The 19743-nt window shown below is 38.7% G+C and overlaps 1 protein-coding gene across 2 annotated transcripts in view; it reads left to right on the top strand.

Annotated features, from left to right (window-relative positions):
* Window positions 1–209: 209 nt before the first annotated feature.
* The window catches only part of gucy1b1.S (guanylate cyclase 1 soluble subunit beta 1 S homeolog), a 36100-nt gene continuing 16566 nt past the window's right edge, over window positions 210–19743 (top strand). Inside the window, exons 1-4 of one of the 2 annotated variants that reach the window (XM_041575046.1) lie at window positions 210–609; window positions 9168–9241; window positions 18208–18308; window positions 19004–19122. In XM_041575046.1, coding sequence (XP_041430980.1) covers window positions 607–609; window positions 9168–9241; window positions 18208–18308; window positions 19004–19122 — 297 coding nt within the window. In that variant the 5' untranslated portion in view covers window positions 210–606. 2 annotated transcript variants of the gene reach the window in all.

Below are 19743 nucleotides of genomic sequence, written 5' to 3'. Positions count from 1 at the left end.
TCAGTGCATCCCTCGTTACAAGTTCAAAGGGAACCCATTAACCCTTGCAAATATAAATTTAAGTGTAAAGAATAGGGGTGGGGACTGTACCAGAGAGAGAGGAAATCAACAGACCCAATGTAAACAAATAGACTCGTTTTTTCTGTTGCGTCATAGCAATTTATTGTATTAGTAGCAGAAAGGGGTTCATGTACAAATGGCGGACTCTCCAGCACAGGCTGATTGTGTTTCTGCCTCACGCTGTACATTTCAAGCTCATGAAATTGAATTTGCCGTTGCTGAAGCAACAAGAGAAGGGAGAGCATCATCATCAGACAATCCCTAACTCCCTCCGCCGAGTTCATTGTCATTGCAAGCATCCACAGCTGCCTATACAAATAACAAACCCCGTCTAACATCCACCACAGAGAGGAAGGATTAAAAGCCTCATTCATCCGAGCAGCGATTGGCTGTGGGCTGCTGTCTATTATCAGTAGGCGGGACCGATCTTCTCTGTCTGCGTTTCTGCCTTTAGCAAGGCTCATTAACGCTGCACAGGCTGTAGCTAAGCAACTGCGTACGTTTCATTTTCTTTCTTGGAAGTGGCAGGGATACACTCAAGTTAGAATGGTAAGTCAATGTTATATATATTTATTATTTTACTAGAGAACAGTCTGAAGGTAAAATCCTCATTATGAAACAAATAGCATTTGCCAGTGCTGAGAAGATGAGGGGCAGCAGTGCAACCAAGCTTGTGCATCACGTGGAAGGCAACTGCAGGCACAAATGGCTTTAATACATGAATATAATCATAGGGACAACATCTTGAGCATTTTGCTACTCCACTAAATGTATATGATTGTATTTCTCTTTGTGCTTTTTTTCCCAGTGACAAGAAGCTTAGGGGATAAAGCAGTTTAGGGGCTGGATACTGGTTGTTCTGGTTAAAATGTTGAATTTGTGAGTTATTTCTATTATATAGTCAGGCAGCTGATTGAGCTGTGTGTCTACTGTATGAGACATGCTGGGAAGATGGAGGCTAGAGATTGCAAGGAAGAAACATTGTCTATTTTCAGCCATAGGATAAACACCGTATCTTATTGGCTGTATAAATGATACATTAGAATTATTATTATTATTATTAGTTGATAAAGTCGTTGCCACGACTCCCAAGCCTAAGGGTGGTTAGAAAATATCCACGGTAAAAGGAATTGCTTTTAAGAAGTGTTCGTTTTTGTGAACAACTGATGCCCGTCCAAGAGACGTTCTCAAGGCTTTGCTGAGATAAGTAGTAGGATAACAGCTGGAGGGCTTCAGGTTGGACCCCCCCAGTTTACATATTTTTTCCTAAGCAGCGGGCCTGGCTTCCAGCATTGTCCGTGCCCCTTGACCTTGACTCTATAACGGCGCAGAATATGAGCATTTGTTTCTCTATCTCCCCAAAAGGTTATTCGTTTTTTTAGTCATATGCATTTATAGAACAAGGAAGGGTTAAATCATTGGGGGAGGGGGTCAAATGTTAGGTACCCTCCTTATTATCATGTAACTGATATCAGTCACAGGGGTCCTGCACACACAGGACCCCCACTAATAAACATAAGCCTGCTCTGCCCACTTGCTCCCGCTCTACCTGCACAGAGGTAAGTAGGAGAGAGGTGCAGTTTTCTGCTAACAGGAGCACTGAGTACTTTATAGTAGGAAGCATCTTCCTCCTGCTTCTTTCTTTTTCATGAAGGGTGCACATTCACAGAAGAGTGAAAAGCCAAACTTTTAAGCAAGAAAGCAATTTTTTTAAGACTCTACTGTCGGGGCCATTGAATAATCAAGAAGCAGAAGACTTGCTCAGAAGTTCCCTGGAACATTTTGTTGCTTTTAACAGGAGCAGTGGCCCAGGGTATCAGGGATATAGGGGGGGGGGGTTGTCCAACATTTGGCTACCCCAGTGATCTCACCTTCCTTCTCCTTTAAATAACATAGCCAATTTTCACAAGGCAGATAGACAACATTGAAGATTTGGTACGTCAGCACACTGACTGCATATACTAATGTATAGAAAATTGCTGTTGTTATTGTTTATCAGAAGTTCTGTAAATATTTGACCTTTCCATTTGCTATATTCTATCTGGCATATGCATTACCATTTCTTATACATATTGCCAGCAGGAGATGTCTCACAGAGACTGCAGTAGGCCAGCACCATCAGCAGTCGTTAGTTCTGCAAAAAAGACTACTGATGTTTTTGTTAAATAAAATGCAAAAAGAAAGACTTACACTCGCACACCCTGGCCGTACAGACTTCAGCGACTCCCAGGTGCTCGATGCCAACCTCAAAAAACAACGTAGAAATAGGACACACCGGCACAACATGGGTAATTCCAGCAGGTAAAACCTTGCTCGTTTATTGCGGATGCAACGTTTCGGGGCGTGACCCCTTTCTCAAGCATGCTTGAGAAAGGGGTCACACCCGAAACGTTGCATCCGCAATAAACGAGCAAGGTTTTACCTGCTGGAATTACCCATGTTGTGCCGGTGTGTCCTATTTCTTTGTTAAATAAAATCCCCACCCAGAAATAGGGGCAGTATTGTGTTCTGCAATATATATATATATATATATAGATATATATAGGTTCCTAATTATGTTATTTACTGAAAAAGTCATTGGTAATGTTCTGTAAGATGAAAATCCATATCTTGACAACAATACAGATTAAACAAGAAATTTTATGCCCCACCCCCAATCTACCCAGAGCACTTAGGGATAGATAAGTAGGAAGTCAACATTACAGAGTGATTCTCCCCCCACCCCTTCCATTCTGGTTTAAAGAGAAATCAAGAAATTTCAGTTATCTGGACTACTACTGCTAGGGCTCGTTGCCCAAAGCATTCTTTATTGCAGCAGAAAATGGTATCGGTATTGATAACTGAAAGTACCATATTGACCAGATCAAACCACAGACTTCTCCTGCGTAATAATAGAAGTCTGACACCAAAATCACCGATCACAGGACGGGATATGTGGTCCCCATTGAGCCCTTCAGTTAATGTTTTTTGTTGTATCAAACTCCAAGCAAAATCCAAATATACAGCAAAATGGTCAATTACATTAATAATGAAAGTGGCCAAGTTTTTTGACCCTCTTCTTAAAAGAGGGTTTGGTGGATTCCTATTCTAGGTTTTTATAAGCAGTGCCATAATTTAACTGGGTCTACAATGTATAGGTATACCTCTTCACACAGTATATATGCCTACTGTGCAGTCATTAAAGGGAAAATATACCCCTTTGTGAGATAAGCTCATTCAGATTATGTAGAAATGATGTATAAACAATTGTACACTGAACTTCCAAAAATAAAATATTTATTTTTTATTTTTTACTTAGACATGTCTGTTTCCAAGACTGAAAGGAAACTATGATAGTCTAATTGTGCTACAGTAACCAGTAACTCATCTTCCTTAAGCTCTCAGTGTAATGCAACCCCTTCATCACCTTTTTCCATTGCAAAGTGATTGATTCTGGAACTTAAAATCCCTTGGCATTCCAAAGAATCTACAAGAGTCAGACATCACTTTACAAAGGAACAAGATAAGGGAGGGGTTGTCTAATGTTTATGTACATTTTTTACATAAGCCAACTGAATGAGCGTATGTAAAAAAGTTACAAGGTAAAGGTATGGATGGTTATCCAGAAAACTCCCTTTTTAACTTCCTTTTCTTTTTCTCTATATTAGAAAACAGTACCTTGTACTTGATCCCAATTAAGATATACTATATCTATATTGCCTCCAATAATCCTTATTGAGGCAAAACATCCTATTGGGTTTATTTATTGTTTAAATGATTTTAGCAGACTTAAGGTATGGAAAGATCCCTTATCCAGAAAACCCCAGGTCACGAGCATTTTGGATAACAAGTCCCATTCCTGTATTTTCTCTTAAGATCTACAGAGTTATTGTGAGTATAGTGTTGTTGTGAGGACAATAAACACAAATAAAGATATATTCGTAGTTATCTATCAGTTTGCACAGGCTCAACTTTTTCACCAAATGATGAAAATCAATAAATGCAATAGATTTTTTCTTTTCGCTATGATGTTTTTAAAAATTAAAAAAAATCTTTATAGGTTTCAGGTGGGAAATCTGCCTAAAAATGTGTGATAATCCAGATTAATTTGTACATTTATTAGTTGGCCTTTTACTTAAACATGCTGAGCTCCTTTTATCTGTTCCAGACCCCATTATCCAGCATCTTCTTATTGACGACTAGAAGGCAGAAGGGCCAATACACCAGCAGTGTGACTTATCGTGCTTTAGGAAACATCTAATAGGTTTAGTAATAAAAGATGCTAAGCATGCCACAAATGAAAAGCATGCTACAGCAACCAATCAGCAGCTAGCATTTACTGGTTAGCTCTGTCTTTCTGTGGAGCGATAGAGGTTGCTAAGTAACAAGTTAGCAACAAAATAAAGCATCTTAGTTATGGAAGTGTGTCCAGATAAGAGACCATCTCCTAATCAGAATCGTAGCAACCAAAGCACATAAATAAAGGATAATTAAGGAACCCTATGACAAATATGTCAGTTACAGGCTAGAAAATTAACACACAAAGAGAGGTCTTACTGACAATAGTATTTATATTAATGGGATCCTGTCATCGGAAAATCAGTTAAGAGTGCTACTCCAGCAGAATGCTGCACTGAAATCCATTTCTCAAAAGAGCAAACAGATTTTTTTATATTCTGACTTGGGGCTAGACATTTTTCAATTTCCCAGCTGCCCCTGGTCATGTGACTTGTGCCTGCACTTTAGGAGAGAAATGCTTTCTGGCAGGCTGCTGTTTTTCCTTCTCAATGTAACTGAATGTGTCTCAGTGGGACATGGGATTTTACTATTGAGTGTTGTTCTTAGATCTACCAGGCAGCTGTTATCTTGTGTAAGGGAGCTGTTATCTGGTTACCTTCCCATTGTTCTTCCAACTTGCAGTACAGCAGTAAAGAGTGATTGAAGTTTGTCAGAGCACAAGTCCCATGACTTGGGGCAGCTGGGAAATTGGCAATATGTCTAGCCCCATGTCAGATTTCAAAATTGATTATGAAAAAATCTGTTTGCTCTTTTGAGAAATGGATTCAGTGCAGAATTCTGCTGGAGCAGCACTATTAACTGATTCATTTTGTATTTTTTTTTTCCATGACAGTATCCCTTTAAGTTCCATGTTGTGACCAAGCACTTATTCTGAGCAATGTGCATTATGTAGATGTTAAAGCTGGCTCATTCCATTGTGATCAACTAATTTTAGCATTATTGTCCCTATGCGGTTTCCTAAGCTTGTATGGGAGGATATGCCAAACCTCTTGCACACAAGCTTTTTGGATCTTGCTTAGTTCTACCAAGTGACTCTACAATATAACAAAAGCAGAAGTGTTGGAATATTGCAGACTCCTTGTTCCAGTCATCTTGCAGAGCATTATACAACAAGCTCATGTTTAGCTATGGCACAGAGCTTCTCAGCACAGCTCCGCACTTGCTGTTAAACCAGTATGGGGAAATTCTGGGAACCATCGTCTTTTTATAAACTCAAAAGGCACGCAGTGAAGATCCCAATAGTAACGCAGGCCTGTTCTGTTTAAAGTCTGGAAGTCACAGAGATCACTTAATGATGGAGCAAAACCATCTGCCACCCTGGCACTTGTGATGTGTTCTAAAAACAGCCTCCTTACGAGGCACCTTATGCCTAAGAATTACATTAGGAGGCAAACATTAAAATGATTAATGATGTGGTATATAGTCCAGTGTCATCGGCTTAAACTAGATGATTATATGTTACAAAAGAAGCTAACAGACTTTGCAACAATCCTATGTCTTAAATACTTATATTTTTGCACATGACAAATTCAAATCAACATTTTGGAATATAAACAGCAGTTTTGTTGCTATGCAGTCACGGCTGCCTTTGCATGCATTCAAATATGTAAACTAAGTTTATGTTTTTTTTACAGTAGATTTTAGCCCACCATGATCTCTTAAAGGCATCCCGTAATTTTTATATATATCTTGATGGATTTCTTCAAAATAGGCCAGCAGTTACAGCACAATTCACTGGCACACAGAACTGAAACAAGTAGGGGAAACACTTGCACATTTAGGGGGTTATTTATCAAAATCCAAAATTTTATCACTATTTTCTGAAAACCATTCTGACCAAATCCGCACTGACTTTTCCCCCCTATTTATAAATACATTTTCACAAAGATTTCCTGTGCGGGAAAATACTAAATAAAATCACAAAAATATCATAATCTTACAAATTTTTTCAGATTTGATGCCAAAAAATGTTACTTTTTTGGATTTGATGCCCAAAATCACAAACTCTTCGGATATCTTCAAAATGTCAATGGGACATCTGCCATTAAACTTCAATAGAATCCTACCTCCGTGGGTTAAATACTGTGGTGCTCTATCTGGGAACTTTGCTGCTCTTCAGTTCCATACATGTAGCAATAACAAAGAGAAATCACATGGCACTCACCAAGCAAAATGTGCTGAATTTTTATGATTTATTCAGATCTCTGCACAACGTTTCAGGGGATCAACCCCCTTTCTCAAGTGCTCTTACAAAAGTGAAATTTCACTTTTTTCACATCTGGCGAATAAATTCGCCCATCACTAGCAGTTACCCTAAACAGGTAAACTGGGGATGAACTACTGAAGTTTAAGGTGCCATATGCTCAGTGAGACTGATGGGCTGATTTACTTCATTTTTTCATGGTTTTTAAATTATTTACATTTTTGTATAAGAACAACAATAAAACAAGCACAAACAGGTTTTAGATGGTAAAAATGAGCAATTTTGAAAAAGTTGGTCACAATTCCTTGTGACTAGTAATTCCAGACAAAATTGATAAATAACCCCTTAGCAACTGTTTTGATGATGTCAGTAGGGTCTCATCTGTCAGATGGAAAACCTCCCAGAAACTTATAGGTATGGGACCTGTTATCCAGAATGCTCGGGACCTGGGGTTATGATAATGGATCTTTCTGGGATTTGGATCTTCATACCTTAAGTCTACTAGAAAATCATGTAAACTTGAAATAAACCCAATAGGTTGGGTTTGCTTCCAATGAGGATTATTTATATCTTAGTTTGGATCAAGACATTGTTTTATTATTACAGAAAAAAAGGAAATCATTTTTAAAGATTAGGATTATTTGATTATAATGGAGTCTATGTGGGACATTCACTAAGATTCGTAGTTGCGCCAGGCGTAACTTCGCCGCACTTCGCCAGGCGTAGTTTCGCCAGCGCTCCGCAAATTCACTAAAATCCGAAGTTGCGCTCAGGGGTAGCGTAAGGTTGTGAAGTTGCGCTAGCGTTGATTCACTAAGCGAAGCGAAGTTACGCTAGCAATGGTTAATTTGCATAATTCAAATTTCAATGGAGGAATATGTAGCAGCACTACAAATGCCTGGGAAACCTTTAAAACATCAAATAAAATTTTTATTTTGCCCTACACATGTGCCCACTGTATAGTTAAGTTGCCATGAGTTAGGAAATGTAGGGGGGAAGGAGGGGAGCCCTATAATATTCCGATCTTTTTCAGCCTATCACCCATAATATAGAAAAAAACGCCAGTGTTTTTTGGGACTTAGAAAAAATGTTAACTTTTTTTTAAGAAATCCCTATCTACTCTATTGCGCTTCGCCTGGTCTGAGGTGGCGAAGGAAGTCTAGCGTAAAAGGTAGCGTTCAGAACAATGCGCGCGTTAGTGAATTTGCGTAGTTACGTCCGTTGCGCAAATTCGCCAGGTGTAAGGGTGCGACGGTACACTAGCGAAGTTACGCCAGCGTCCGTTAGTGAATTTGTGAAGTAACGAAAATGCCCAACGCTAGCGCTAGCTAATGCTTTGGCGCATAGTGAATTTGCCCCTATGGGAGACAGCCGGTCCGTAATTCTTAACTTTCTGGATAACGGGTTTCCGGATAATGGATCCTATACCTGTACTAACATTTTTGGCAAACCCCTTATGTGTACTGCACAAAATATCAACTAGCAATTAGGTAGGTTTTGCATGGACTAAAGGTTGTACTTCGATGGATGAATGGTACAGTTATAGCATTCTCATTGCTTGAAATGTACAGTAAGTAATGTACATTTATTTGTAAAGCTTTTACATTAGTTATGTAAGTTACGTAACTTTCTTTGCACTGTAAGTTAAGAATTTTGCTACCTGACAGCTGACCCAGGTCAAAATTTCACCAGGTTGATGGCTGCCCTTACTCCAAGGGGCAGATTCACTAACTTCGAGTGAAGGATTCGAATGAAAAAAATTCGAATTTCGAAGTATTTTTTGGGTACTTCGACCATCGAATTGGTTAAATTCGTTCGAATTCGAACGAATCGAAGTAAAAATCGTTCGACTATTCGACCATTCGATAGTCGAAGTACTTTCCCTTTAAAAAAAACTTCGACCCCCTACTTCGGCAGATAAAACCTACCGAAGTCAATGTTAGCCTATGGGGAAGGTCCCCATAGGTTTGCTAACCTTTTTTGATCGAAGGATTTTCCTTCGATCGTTGGATTAAAATTGTTCGAATCGTTCGATTCGAAGGATTTAATCGTTCGATCGAACGGAAAATCTTTCAATCGATCGATCGCAGGATTAGCGCTAAATCCTTCGACTTCGATATTCGAAGTCGAAGGATTTCAATTCGAGGGTCGAATTTCGAAGTATTTTTAACTTCGAAATTTGACCCTTAATGAATCTGCCCCCAAGTGTATAAATAAAATATTTTGCTGAAAAAGTTAGTTATATTGGAGGATACAAAATGCAACATGGTTCAAGGAACGGATATCCCTTTAGTGGGTAAAATACTAGGACACTGATATTAATATGCGTACTTCTGTATTAAGCCAAAAACTGGACTGGTTGCATATTGTAGTCAGGAAGGATTCCCCTGTATGTTTTCCTTCACATTGATCTTAGAAGTAGAAATAATTTCAAGTAGTGAATTTGGTGACCACTGATTGTTCAGTTCAGCCATTGTTTAACTACTCTGCTTCATACAGTATATCCAATAGGAATGTGTCACTTTAGGGACCATAGCAATATAGTGATGATAGAATGAGTTAGCAAGTAGTTTTATTTATTCAGTTTTAACTGAAGAATCTCTCTCTTTCTCTTCTTTTATGATAGTATGGATTTGTGAACCATGCCTTGGAGCTGCTTGTAATACGAAACTATGGTCCAGAAATATGGGAAGACATAAAGTAAGTCATCTGTTTTGTTATATGGGCTGTTGACTAAGTCTGTACATTATATAATGAAATGTATTCAGCTTTAAAGGGGACCCGTCACCCAAAAAAAATATTCAAAATTCTATTTTATCACATTAGTCAAGCAAAATGAACTTTAATTACACTATATAAATTATTTGAATCTTGTTTCCTTCAGTCTGGGAGTTCATAATTATAGCAAGCAGGCAGCAGCCATTTTGTGGAGACTGTTAAGGCAAGCCTTGTATCATCTCAGAATCTTGTTTGTTCACCAGAATGGGGGACCCGATGTCCATTTCCATGCCCTGGCTACACATTTAAATGGTAAAGAGAATGGGGTAATGTGTGGAGAGCAGTGACATCTAGGAAGTGCTGAATGGAAAGTGAAAGTAATTGTCTGCCCCACCTCTATGCCCATGGCATAGAGGAGTGGCAGACAATATTTGACTGACAGCTGAGATGTTTAAATGAGCTTACAACAGCTATGAATGCTTTAATAAAAAAATAGAAATTGGATTTCATGTTTAATTTGAAAAGGACTTTTATTATACAGATTTTTGTGTCTGGGTGACAGGTCCACTTTAATTGACAATGGGCCTCATTTACAGGTGCAAACTGCCATGTTTGTTGCACCGTTGCAGCCAGCTCTGCGCTCAACATTTTGCCCCCAGATTTTCAATACAGGCATGGGACCTGTTATATAGAATGCTTGGGACCTGGGGTTTTCTGGATAATGGATCTTTCTAAAATTTTGATCTTCATACCTCAAGTATACTAAAAAATCATGTAAACATTAAATAAACCAAAAAAGAGGATTTAGCTTCCAATAAGGATTAATTATATCTTAGCTTACATCAAGTGCAACCTACTGTTTTTTTATTACAGCGAAAAACTAAATATTTTTTAAAAAATGCGGTTATTTCATTATAATGGTGTCTGGGAGATGGCCATTCCGTAATTTGGAGCTTTCTGGATAATGGTTTTCTGGATAACGGATCCCATACATGTTCTGTGCAAGGATCATAGGTCGGAAAGGCTGGTTGTGTGCATGCTGAATGAGAACCAAAGTTATTATTTTGTGCCTCTTAGTGCTTTAGCACTTGCATCTTGGACTTGGAAATCTGTAAATTTATACCTTTATACAGTAAGGGGTCCAAAAGCAGTGAAATGGGAGATCCACCTTGAAGGCCACTTAGAGACAATGAAGATGACAATCTTAAAGTGGACCTGTCACCCAGACAAAAAATCTGTATAATAAAAGTCCTTTTCAAATAAACATGAAATCCAACTTCTATCTTTTATTAAAGCATTCATAGCTGTTGTAAGCTCATTTAAAAATCTCAGCTGTCAATCAAATATTGTCTGCCCCTCCTCTATGCCTACGCATAGATGCGGGGCAGACAATTACTTTTACTTTCCATTCAGCACTTCCTAGATGTCACTGCTCTCAACATATTCCCCCGTTCTCTTCACCATTTAATTGTGTAGCCAGGGCATGGAAATGGACATCGGGTCCCCCATTCTGGTGCACAAACAAGATTCTGAGATGATGCAAGGCTTGTCCACAAAATGGCTCCTGTCTGATTGTTATAATTATGAATTCCCAGACTGAAGCAAGCAAGATTCAAATAATTTATATAGTGTAATTAAAGTTCATTTTGCTTGACTAATGTGATAAAATAGGATTTTGAATAATTTTTTTGGGTGACGGGTCCCCTTTAATAGTGGGAACATGCCACAAATACAGTTGTGAGAGTGTTATATTTGCTTAAAATAAAACTAATTCATGAAGTTCCCATGTTGAACATTTTGAAGATCTGTTTCATATAATTTAATAGGGACTTTTCAGCTGCCCTGGCTTAGGGTTATAGAATGTCAGTCATGGTTGTGAAGGTGGAACTGGAAAACAACCGCACCATGGTTTAACATTCAACATGTAATAACTGTAAATAAACATGATAATCCACTATCAACAAATATAATCTGCTTTTCTGAGGAACAGTTAGTCCAATTATAATATTGGTTTACTATATGACAGGACTACTAATGCAGGACTTAAGCTGGAAAGAAAACAATCAATACTTAACTAAAACGGGTTGAGGTCCCAAACATGCCTTTCATACATGTCATCGCTTTGGAATGCTGGGAGGCATTTGTTCCATGGGAGATAGATAAATCAAACGAATCCTCCCTAACTTGCCTCATTCTTCACATGCTAAGACCTGTGGCTGAACCCTGCTTCTTGAGAAAATACTTAAATTAAAAAATCACATTTATCTAGCAAGTATACATTTTGTAGGACAGTGATAAGTAGGTCAGACATAGAAGTTGCTGATAAGAAGTAATCTATCACGTATGGGAAGCACATCTACGGGTTATGGTGAATAGCATATTAAAGATTGCTGCTTATTTTCAGTACTGTGTGGCTAGCATTGTTTTGCACTCTCTTTAAAGAAAAGTGTAAGTGTAATATTAAATTGAGCTCCAATGAAAGGCATATATTTATTCTCCTTAGTGGTGCTATTAATTGTCATTACTTTCCAGCCTGTCTACCTGTTTAAAAGCAGCAGTTTAAAAAAATAATAAAATACTGTGTAAAGGGAAAAAAGTCCCATCATGCAGCTTTCCATTAGCAAGAATAAGACTAGTTGCATGTGCAGAATACAGGTTTTGTTAATAGTCGCACATGCATAAAATCAATTTGTGACTTTGCCTTGTGACGTTCGAGCATGTGCATTTGCAAACATTGACCCTGTTATGTCTGTCCTTTATACAGCGCAAACCAATATCAAGCAACTTCCATCATTGCTAAGGTTATACACAATGGAAAGTAGGAATATAAATAAGAAGGATATCAATGAACTGGATAGAGTGCAGAGATGTGCAACTAAACTGGTTAAGGGGATGAAAGATTCAAATTATGAGGGTAGATGTCAAGTTTGGGGTTGTTTTCTCTGGAGAAAAGACACTTGCGAGGAGAAATGATTACTCTTTTAGAGGACATTATAGAAAGCTAGAGGGAGATCTATTATTTCTCATGAAAAAACTATTGCTGAGTTGATTGGTTGCTATGCAGTGTTGGACTGGGATGCCAGGGGCCCACCAGAAAACCTAAGACAGTGGGCCCACCAGAAACCCTTAGACCGTGGGCCACCAGAAAACCTTAGACAGTGGGTTCACCAGAAAACCTTAGACAGTGGGCCCACTTTTCAAGCTATTATTCCTCCTCTCCTCTCTTAACATCTTTATTCTGCTAGTCTTTTATATCTACTTACTATATTTTCCCATTATTATATAAGGTCCTTATAGGTAAGGACCATGAAATATACTTAATAGTTAGAAGCAAGAGGGCTCACTGACACCTGGGCCCACCGAGAGTTTTCCTAGTATTCTGGTGGGCCAGTCCGACACTGTTGCTATGGCTTAAATATGCAGTGTAAAGGTGTCCCTCGTCTTAATAAAAATCCAGTAAAGTTGCTCCCGTGCGGACTAGGGAGAATAATTTTAAATAAACTGGCAGTGTCATTGACGTTTGAGTATAGAAAAGATAAATATTGTAATGGATTCAGCGTTGGTGATTATTTGTGTTGCTGTGGCTACTTTCATCTATTTCCAAAACACATATTCTTCCAACATTCACACATTGTCCTTCCGGACTCATGGAAATTGTGATAATGTGTGTGTTTGATTATTAGTTCTTGTTACATACAATCGATTTATACCAAGCTTTGGCACATTTAGAATCAACAGATGTTCATTAAAAAATGTCTAGGAAAATCTAAGCCTACATTGGAGTCATACCTTAATTTTATACCTAAATATGGGGCTGCTTTAATTACATTACTGATGTATACAAGCAATAAATACCAGATAAATAGAGGGAATTAAAATGTGCATGGTGGAGTCAATTGCACATGGCTTCTTCAACTTGTCTCCAACACAATTTTTGCTGTGGTTTCATGAAAAAAATTGCTGATGCTGATTTCCACAAATCCATGCCTAGCAAAAAAAAAAATCACTTATAATTAGATGTTATCTTAAATTGCTTTATATGCAACATAACTCGATAACTTATGGTGTTATGGTGTTGGTTTAAAGTTATATCAACAGGAAAATACAGTGTCAACATTGCAGGGAACAAAGTAACAGAAGAGCAGCAGCAGCAGTGCGGAAATGTCTGTGCCCTATGGAAATTGTGACACGTGAAAAAAATAAAAATAAGTTACAAAATGATTCAGTGTTTTGTTTGTAACACTGATCAAATAAAACATTTCACACAAGTCTATAAATAATTAACTTGAATGTCTGGTTTGATTTATAGAAGTTGTATCATGCAAGAAAAATGTGTTTGGCTTTCTAACGTGTCATGCCATATAAAGACCCAAACTCCAAAGGACTGGAAGGATCACAAGTTAACTATATAGTTATGGGATGGGAGCTTATACACTGACCATGGCATATTCATTGGCAGCAATGCTTCTGAATACTTAAAAATGCAATGTATACCATTTACAAGACTTATTTCACTAAATTAACAAAAATAGAACATTGTATAATTGTTACTAATTCTATGAGTTAAATTTAGGTTTATTATGGTTTTTAGAATACTTTAGAATACTTAGAATGCTGCTAATAAATTGAGTAGATACGCTCCAGTTACCCTCTGATTACAACCATATACTGTTACTTCACAATGTTACTTGGAATCATTGTAACTATGAAATCAACAAACAAAGGGTATGTTTCCAACACACAAAATACTGTATTATGTATCAAGGCTACTAAAGCAAATAAAGTTCTGTCTTGCATAAAAAGGGGCATAAACTCAAGGGATGAAAACATTGTTTTGCCTCCTAATAAGTTATATATTATTAGATAGACAGATAGTGGGGAATGGTGATGGTGTGAGTGTGTGTATGAGGTTCATTTAGAGGGACTGAACTTTATGGACTTTGGTCTTTTTCAACCCAACTTTAATATATAACTATGTTATCGTTTGCTGTGTACACTCACACACAACATTAGTAGTGCAGAAAAGCCATCTGGGACATATGAAGGAACCTCCATGGGGAGTGGATATGGTGGAAGGGGTGTAGCCATAGGTGATTGGAGGCAAAGACATGATGAAAGTAAATTGTAGATTTAATGGCAGCCAGAACACAGAAAACAAAAAGGCAGGAACAGGCAAAAAAAGGCTAATCAGGGTATCCACAAGGTGAGGTGAAAAAATGAGGAACACAGGAACAAAAGGTACTCATTCATGAACAAAGTACAAGGTATTCAAAGACAAGGTTTCCAAGAATGAAGGCTTCCAGGTTTCAGATAACAAGGTTTTCAGGTAACAGGATTCAGGTAACAGGATTCCTGTAACAGGATTCAGGTAACAGGATTCAGGTAACAGGTTTCAGTAACAGAGTTCAGGTAACAGAGTTAAGGTAACAGAGTTCAGGTAACAGGATTCAGGTAACAGGATTCAGGTAACAGGATTCAGGTCAGGAACAAACAAATTACATTCAATGACTCAGCCCTGAGCAAAGCTCAGGGCCGGGTTTATAAAGGGAAGGTGATTAGGAATGGGAGACACATGAGGGTAAACGAGGTGGGTGGAAAACAGGGAGCCTCCCCAGGATAAGAAACCAGAAGAAGTCACTTGGGTCGGGAGCCAGATCAGGATCATTGGCAGAATCAGGAGCCAGGACAACATCACAGCCAGAGTCGGAAGCCAGGACAGGAAGGTAGACAGGACCAATACAGACACCCATTACAGGTTGCAGAGCACAGGCACCCATCACAGGTGGCGGACCAGGAGCACGGGCACCCATCACAGGTGGCGGACCAGGAGCACGGGCACACATCACAGGTGGCGGACCAGGAGCACAAGCACCCATCACAGGTGGCGGGTGGCGGACCAGGAGCACAGGCACCCATCACAGGTGGCGGACCAGGAGCACAGGCACCCATCACAGGTGGTGGACCAGGAGCACAGGCACCCATCACAGGTGGCGGACCAGGAGCACAGGCACCCATCACAGGTGGCGGACCAGGAGCACAGGTACCCATCACAGGAGGCAGACCAAGAGGAGACAAGGGCCAAAAAACTGGAGGCGGCCTATCTGACACAGGCCAGACAGTAGTATGTTGTTCGTCTGAGTCTAGATCCTCCCAGTCATCATCGGAGACAAAATCCTGCCAGACATTGTCAGTGAAATGGATGTTGTCTTCTACCTCATCCTCTCCACCCTAAGGGAGTTGCAGTTTAACAATTGAGTCAGAAGTCATGGAGGGCTTTCCCGAAGCTGTGTCATGCTGTAAGGTTTACAATGGGGAACCGCTGTAACTGAGGATCGCCACTCCATGGGTAATGGATATGGTGGAAGCCCTTGGGTGTAGCCATAGGTGATTGGAGGCAAAGACATGACGAAAGTAAATTGTAGATTTAATGGCAGCCAGAACACAGAAAACAAAAAGGCAATAACAGGCAAAAAAGGCTAATCAGGGTATCCATCCAGGCTCCCATTGGAAAACATTTGTGCTTTTTATATACTATAGTTACTACGCAATACATAGATTTTTGAACTATGGTAATCATACATTTGAATTAAATGAGAATTATACAGCTAAGAAATGTTAACAGGGGCCTCTAGTTTACGTTGTATCACCCTCTTTTGAGCTCCTACAAGCAGGGCCGGATTTACATAGCAGGCGCCCCTAGGCCCGATGTCGTTCGTTGCCCCGTCCCCTCCCTTTTATTCACTAGAATTTTCATAATCGGGACTGGAACAATGGGGATTGGCGCACAGGAAATTAGAAAAAACTATCGTATCTTCTGCACATCCCCAGGGTTTCTGAACCAATGTGGGTGTGGTTGGGCAGCATGCTGCCCCTTAAAATCCTGCCATCGAGGCCCAGGCCTTGGTGGCCTTTCCACAAATCAGGGCCTGCCTACAAGTAGGTAAAGCTAGAACCAAAAAGCAGACATGCTGTAAACACACTCTACTCTAGCACCATGCTGTCTTGTATTAATAAAACAGTTCTGCCATTGTGTGAAAGAAGACGTGTCATGATTCTAAGAACACAATAAAATATAATGATTTGTCCAGTGTTTAACATTCCTTACACTGTTGAATCCTATATAAAATGTAAAACATAAATAAAGTTAAGCCATAGTATTCAGCAGAACAATATTCATGGTTTGTATCATAATACGGTCTACACATTTCAAATAAATATGTGTGTGTGTTCCGCACCAATTTTCCATCCTTCCATCTTTATATAGATGATGATAATGTGAACATTTGGATTCTGATGTCTCATGACGATAGCTTGAGCTGTGGCAACATACAGTAAATCTAGAACCTTCTGTAAATAGATTTTTTTCTCCATAAATTCATTAATGTGAACCCAAAGAATTTGGTAATAAAGAATGTTTTCATAAACATCACTGATTTCCTCATAATCACGTTCCTGTGATGAGAAACAAGTGGAGACAGGAAGTCTAAAGAAATAAACCCTTTTATTAATTTTATTGTTTATGTTAAAAATTTCCCAAGCTTATTCTTTTACATGAAAACACAAGGACAGAACCTAACAAACAACTACAGTACAAACAAGTACAATCTGTAAGATGGAATGGTGTTAGTAGCAGGGTAATAGATTGCCTGTTGTTAGCCACTAGCATGGCAATGTAATGCTGGAATTCTAAAGATACAGTACAGAAAGTTAATGGTGACGCCAGGTGGACAACTTTTTTAATCTGGAAACTCAAGGTGATTGATAGACCAAAAGTCAGGTCAACTAAACCACTCTGTTGTGAAAAGCACAAGTTGATGACATGAAAAACAGTGGATCTCCACTTTCAATGCTGGCAAATGCTCTTCACTTTAGAAAGACTATGGCAGCAAATAAGATTGCTTATCAAACAGCCATCTTATGTGAAAAGACACCCTGGTGAGTTATGGAACTTTTTTCCCCTTGCTTACTAAACATGCTCATCTGCCTTCATAAGGTGGTGAAATGTGCCCTTCTGAATGCAGGGACTGGAAAATCATGTGACTGACTAAAGTTGTGTATGGGTAGTCAATAAGATTTTTTATTTCTACAACTTTGTTTTTTGTTTATAGTAATATTTATAGATCAGTCGTACTGGAACATACATTGGATAGCTTTAAGAAGGGGCTGGCTTTTAGCATGTGAGGAAATACAGGCTTAGCTCTTAGTAAAAAGTTGGTCCAGGGACTGGTCCAATTGTCATCTTGGAGTAGAGAATGGATTTTTTCCCCCTCTGAGGCAAATTTCAAGGGGTTTTTGCTTTCTTCTGGATCAGTTAGGCAGGTTATATATAGACAGGTTGGACTTGTGTTTCTTTTTTCAGCCTACCATACTATGTTACTATGTTTTACAACCTTAAAGGAACAGTAACACCCAAAAATTAAAGTGTTTTAAAAGAACGAAAATATAAGTTATGTTGCTCTGCACTGTTAAAACTGGTGTGTTTGCTTCAGAAACTCTACTATAGTTTATATAAGCAAGCTGCAGTGTAGCCATGGGGCAGCCATTCAAAGCTGAAAAAAGAGAAAAGGCACAAGATACATAACAGATAACAGATAAGCTCACCAGGATTCTTCAGAGCTTGCTGTATCTCTTATGTACTGTGTCTCCTGTGCTTGACACAGCAGCTTGTTTATATAAACTACAATATAGTTTCTGAAGCAAATACACCAGTTTTTCGAGTGCAGGGCAACAGTACATTATATTTGCATTACTTTAAAACACTTTCTAATTTTTTGTTGCTGTTCCTTTTAAGTGAGCAGGGCAAGAATCAGTTTGCCCCCAAACAGAGCATTATGCAGAGCATAACATTTGCCAGAGCAGCAAGTCAGAAACAATGTTACAGATCCAAATGCCAAGTGCTTCTTTGCAAAACAAATTGCATACATCTAACTTGCTTTTATTTATTTTAGGAAAGAGGCACAGTTGGATGAAGAGGGGCAATTTCTGGTTAGAATAATATATGACGACTCAAAGACCTATGACTTGGTAGCTGCAGCATGCAAAGTACTTAGTAAGTATCTTTTTTTCCCCATTGTTTTTTTTTTCCCAGTAATAATTGTCAAATGGAAGTTAAATGGAACGCCACCCAAAAACTGTTTTAAAGTAATTTATACATGTATTGGCTACTGAAAGCAATATCTTGCTGTTTTTTTTTATTAGCTTCACTGCTAACCAGTTGATTAAATCTGTACACATACCAATGGAATAGTGTTATACAATTCTCAGTATGTATTTATTGTTGGCTGGATGATTACAACCAATAACTTTTCTGCCATGGTTATTTCAGAGAACTTTCAGAGTAGCAGTGCTGACCCTTGCTTTGTACTGATATACCAGCAGTCTCACCGCCCCTGGTCGCCCCCTTACTAAAACAAGTGATTACACGGACAGTGGGGCTCACTTATCAACACTGGGCAAATTTGCCCATGGTGATTTACCTATATCAACCAATCAGTGAATAGCTTTTTAAAGCCAGTTGCAATTAAAACAATAAATGCAGCAATTTGATTGGTTGCCATGGGTTACTGCCCATGGGCAAATTTACCCAGTGTTGATAAATGACCCCCAGGTGCTGCTGCAAGCACTAATAACTAATTATAAATGGCATGCTAATAGCACAGCTGCTGCATGTACAGTATACACACCAAGGCTATCAGTAACTTCCTATCATATCAACTCTGAATATTTTGCTTGAATGTCTTACAGATCTCAATGCAGGTGACATTCTCCAGATGTTTGGAAACATGTTTTTTGTTTTTTGCCAAGAGTCTGGCTATGACACCATCCTACGTGTCCTTGGATCCAATGTCAGAGAATTTTTGCAGGTCAGAAGACCATTAATGTTTTGCATGCTATTCTGCATCATTTTATTGTTTTGTCCAATAGAATAATTGTTTACATTTCACTGCAACTGAGATATATGTATCAAAGTGCAAGCCCTCACAGGGGTTTTGCTGGTTCTATCAATGTGATTCTGATGATGTTTTACTGAATTAATTATGCAAGTTTTTGGTCAAAACAAATAGCAGAGCAAAAAAACTCTATGGGGCCTATTTAATAACATTCATATTTAATTTGTTGTTCGTGAAGCTCAAAAAATGTGTGGTTTATCTATATTTCTTTAATAAAATATACATATATTAAGTTTGAAAAACAACAAAAAAACTGTAATACAAAGATTCACCAGGTAAAATTTGTTGAGGTCCTATAGAAGTCAGTGGGAGTTGAGCTGATCCAATTGGACTAGGAATTGTCCAAAAAGCCAATAAATAATATATGGGGGCAACACTCAATGGAGCTCTTTTAAACTGTCTTGTCACTTGTCTGTCTCTTTCCATTCATGTAAATTGGAGCCACATGAAGCATCAGTGGGTGTTTCAGCCAGAGGAAGCACCCCAATGTGCCATTAGCCTTAGAATGGTGTTCATATTTAGAATAAATTAATT

This window comes from Xenopus laevis, chromosome 1S (genome assembly GCF_017654675.1).
Source record: "Xenopus laevis strain J_2021 chromosome 1S, Xenopus_laevis_v10.1, whole genome shotgun sequence".
Classification (NCBI taxonomy): Eukaryota; Metazoa; Chordata; class Amphibia; order Anura; family Pipidae; genus Xenopus; species Xenopus laevis.
The sequence above is the reverse complement of the archived record's forward strand: the minus strand, read 5'-3'. Positions and strand labels throughout refer to the sequence as shown.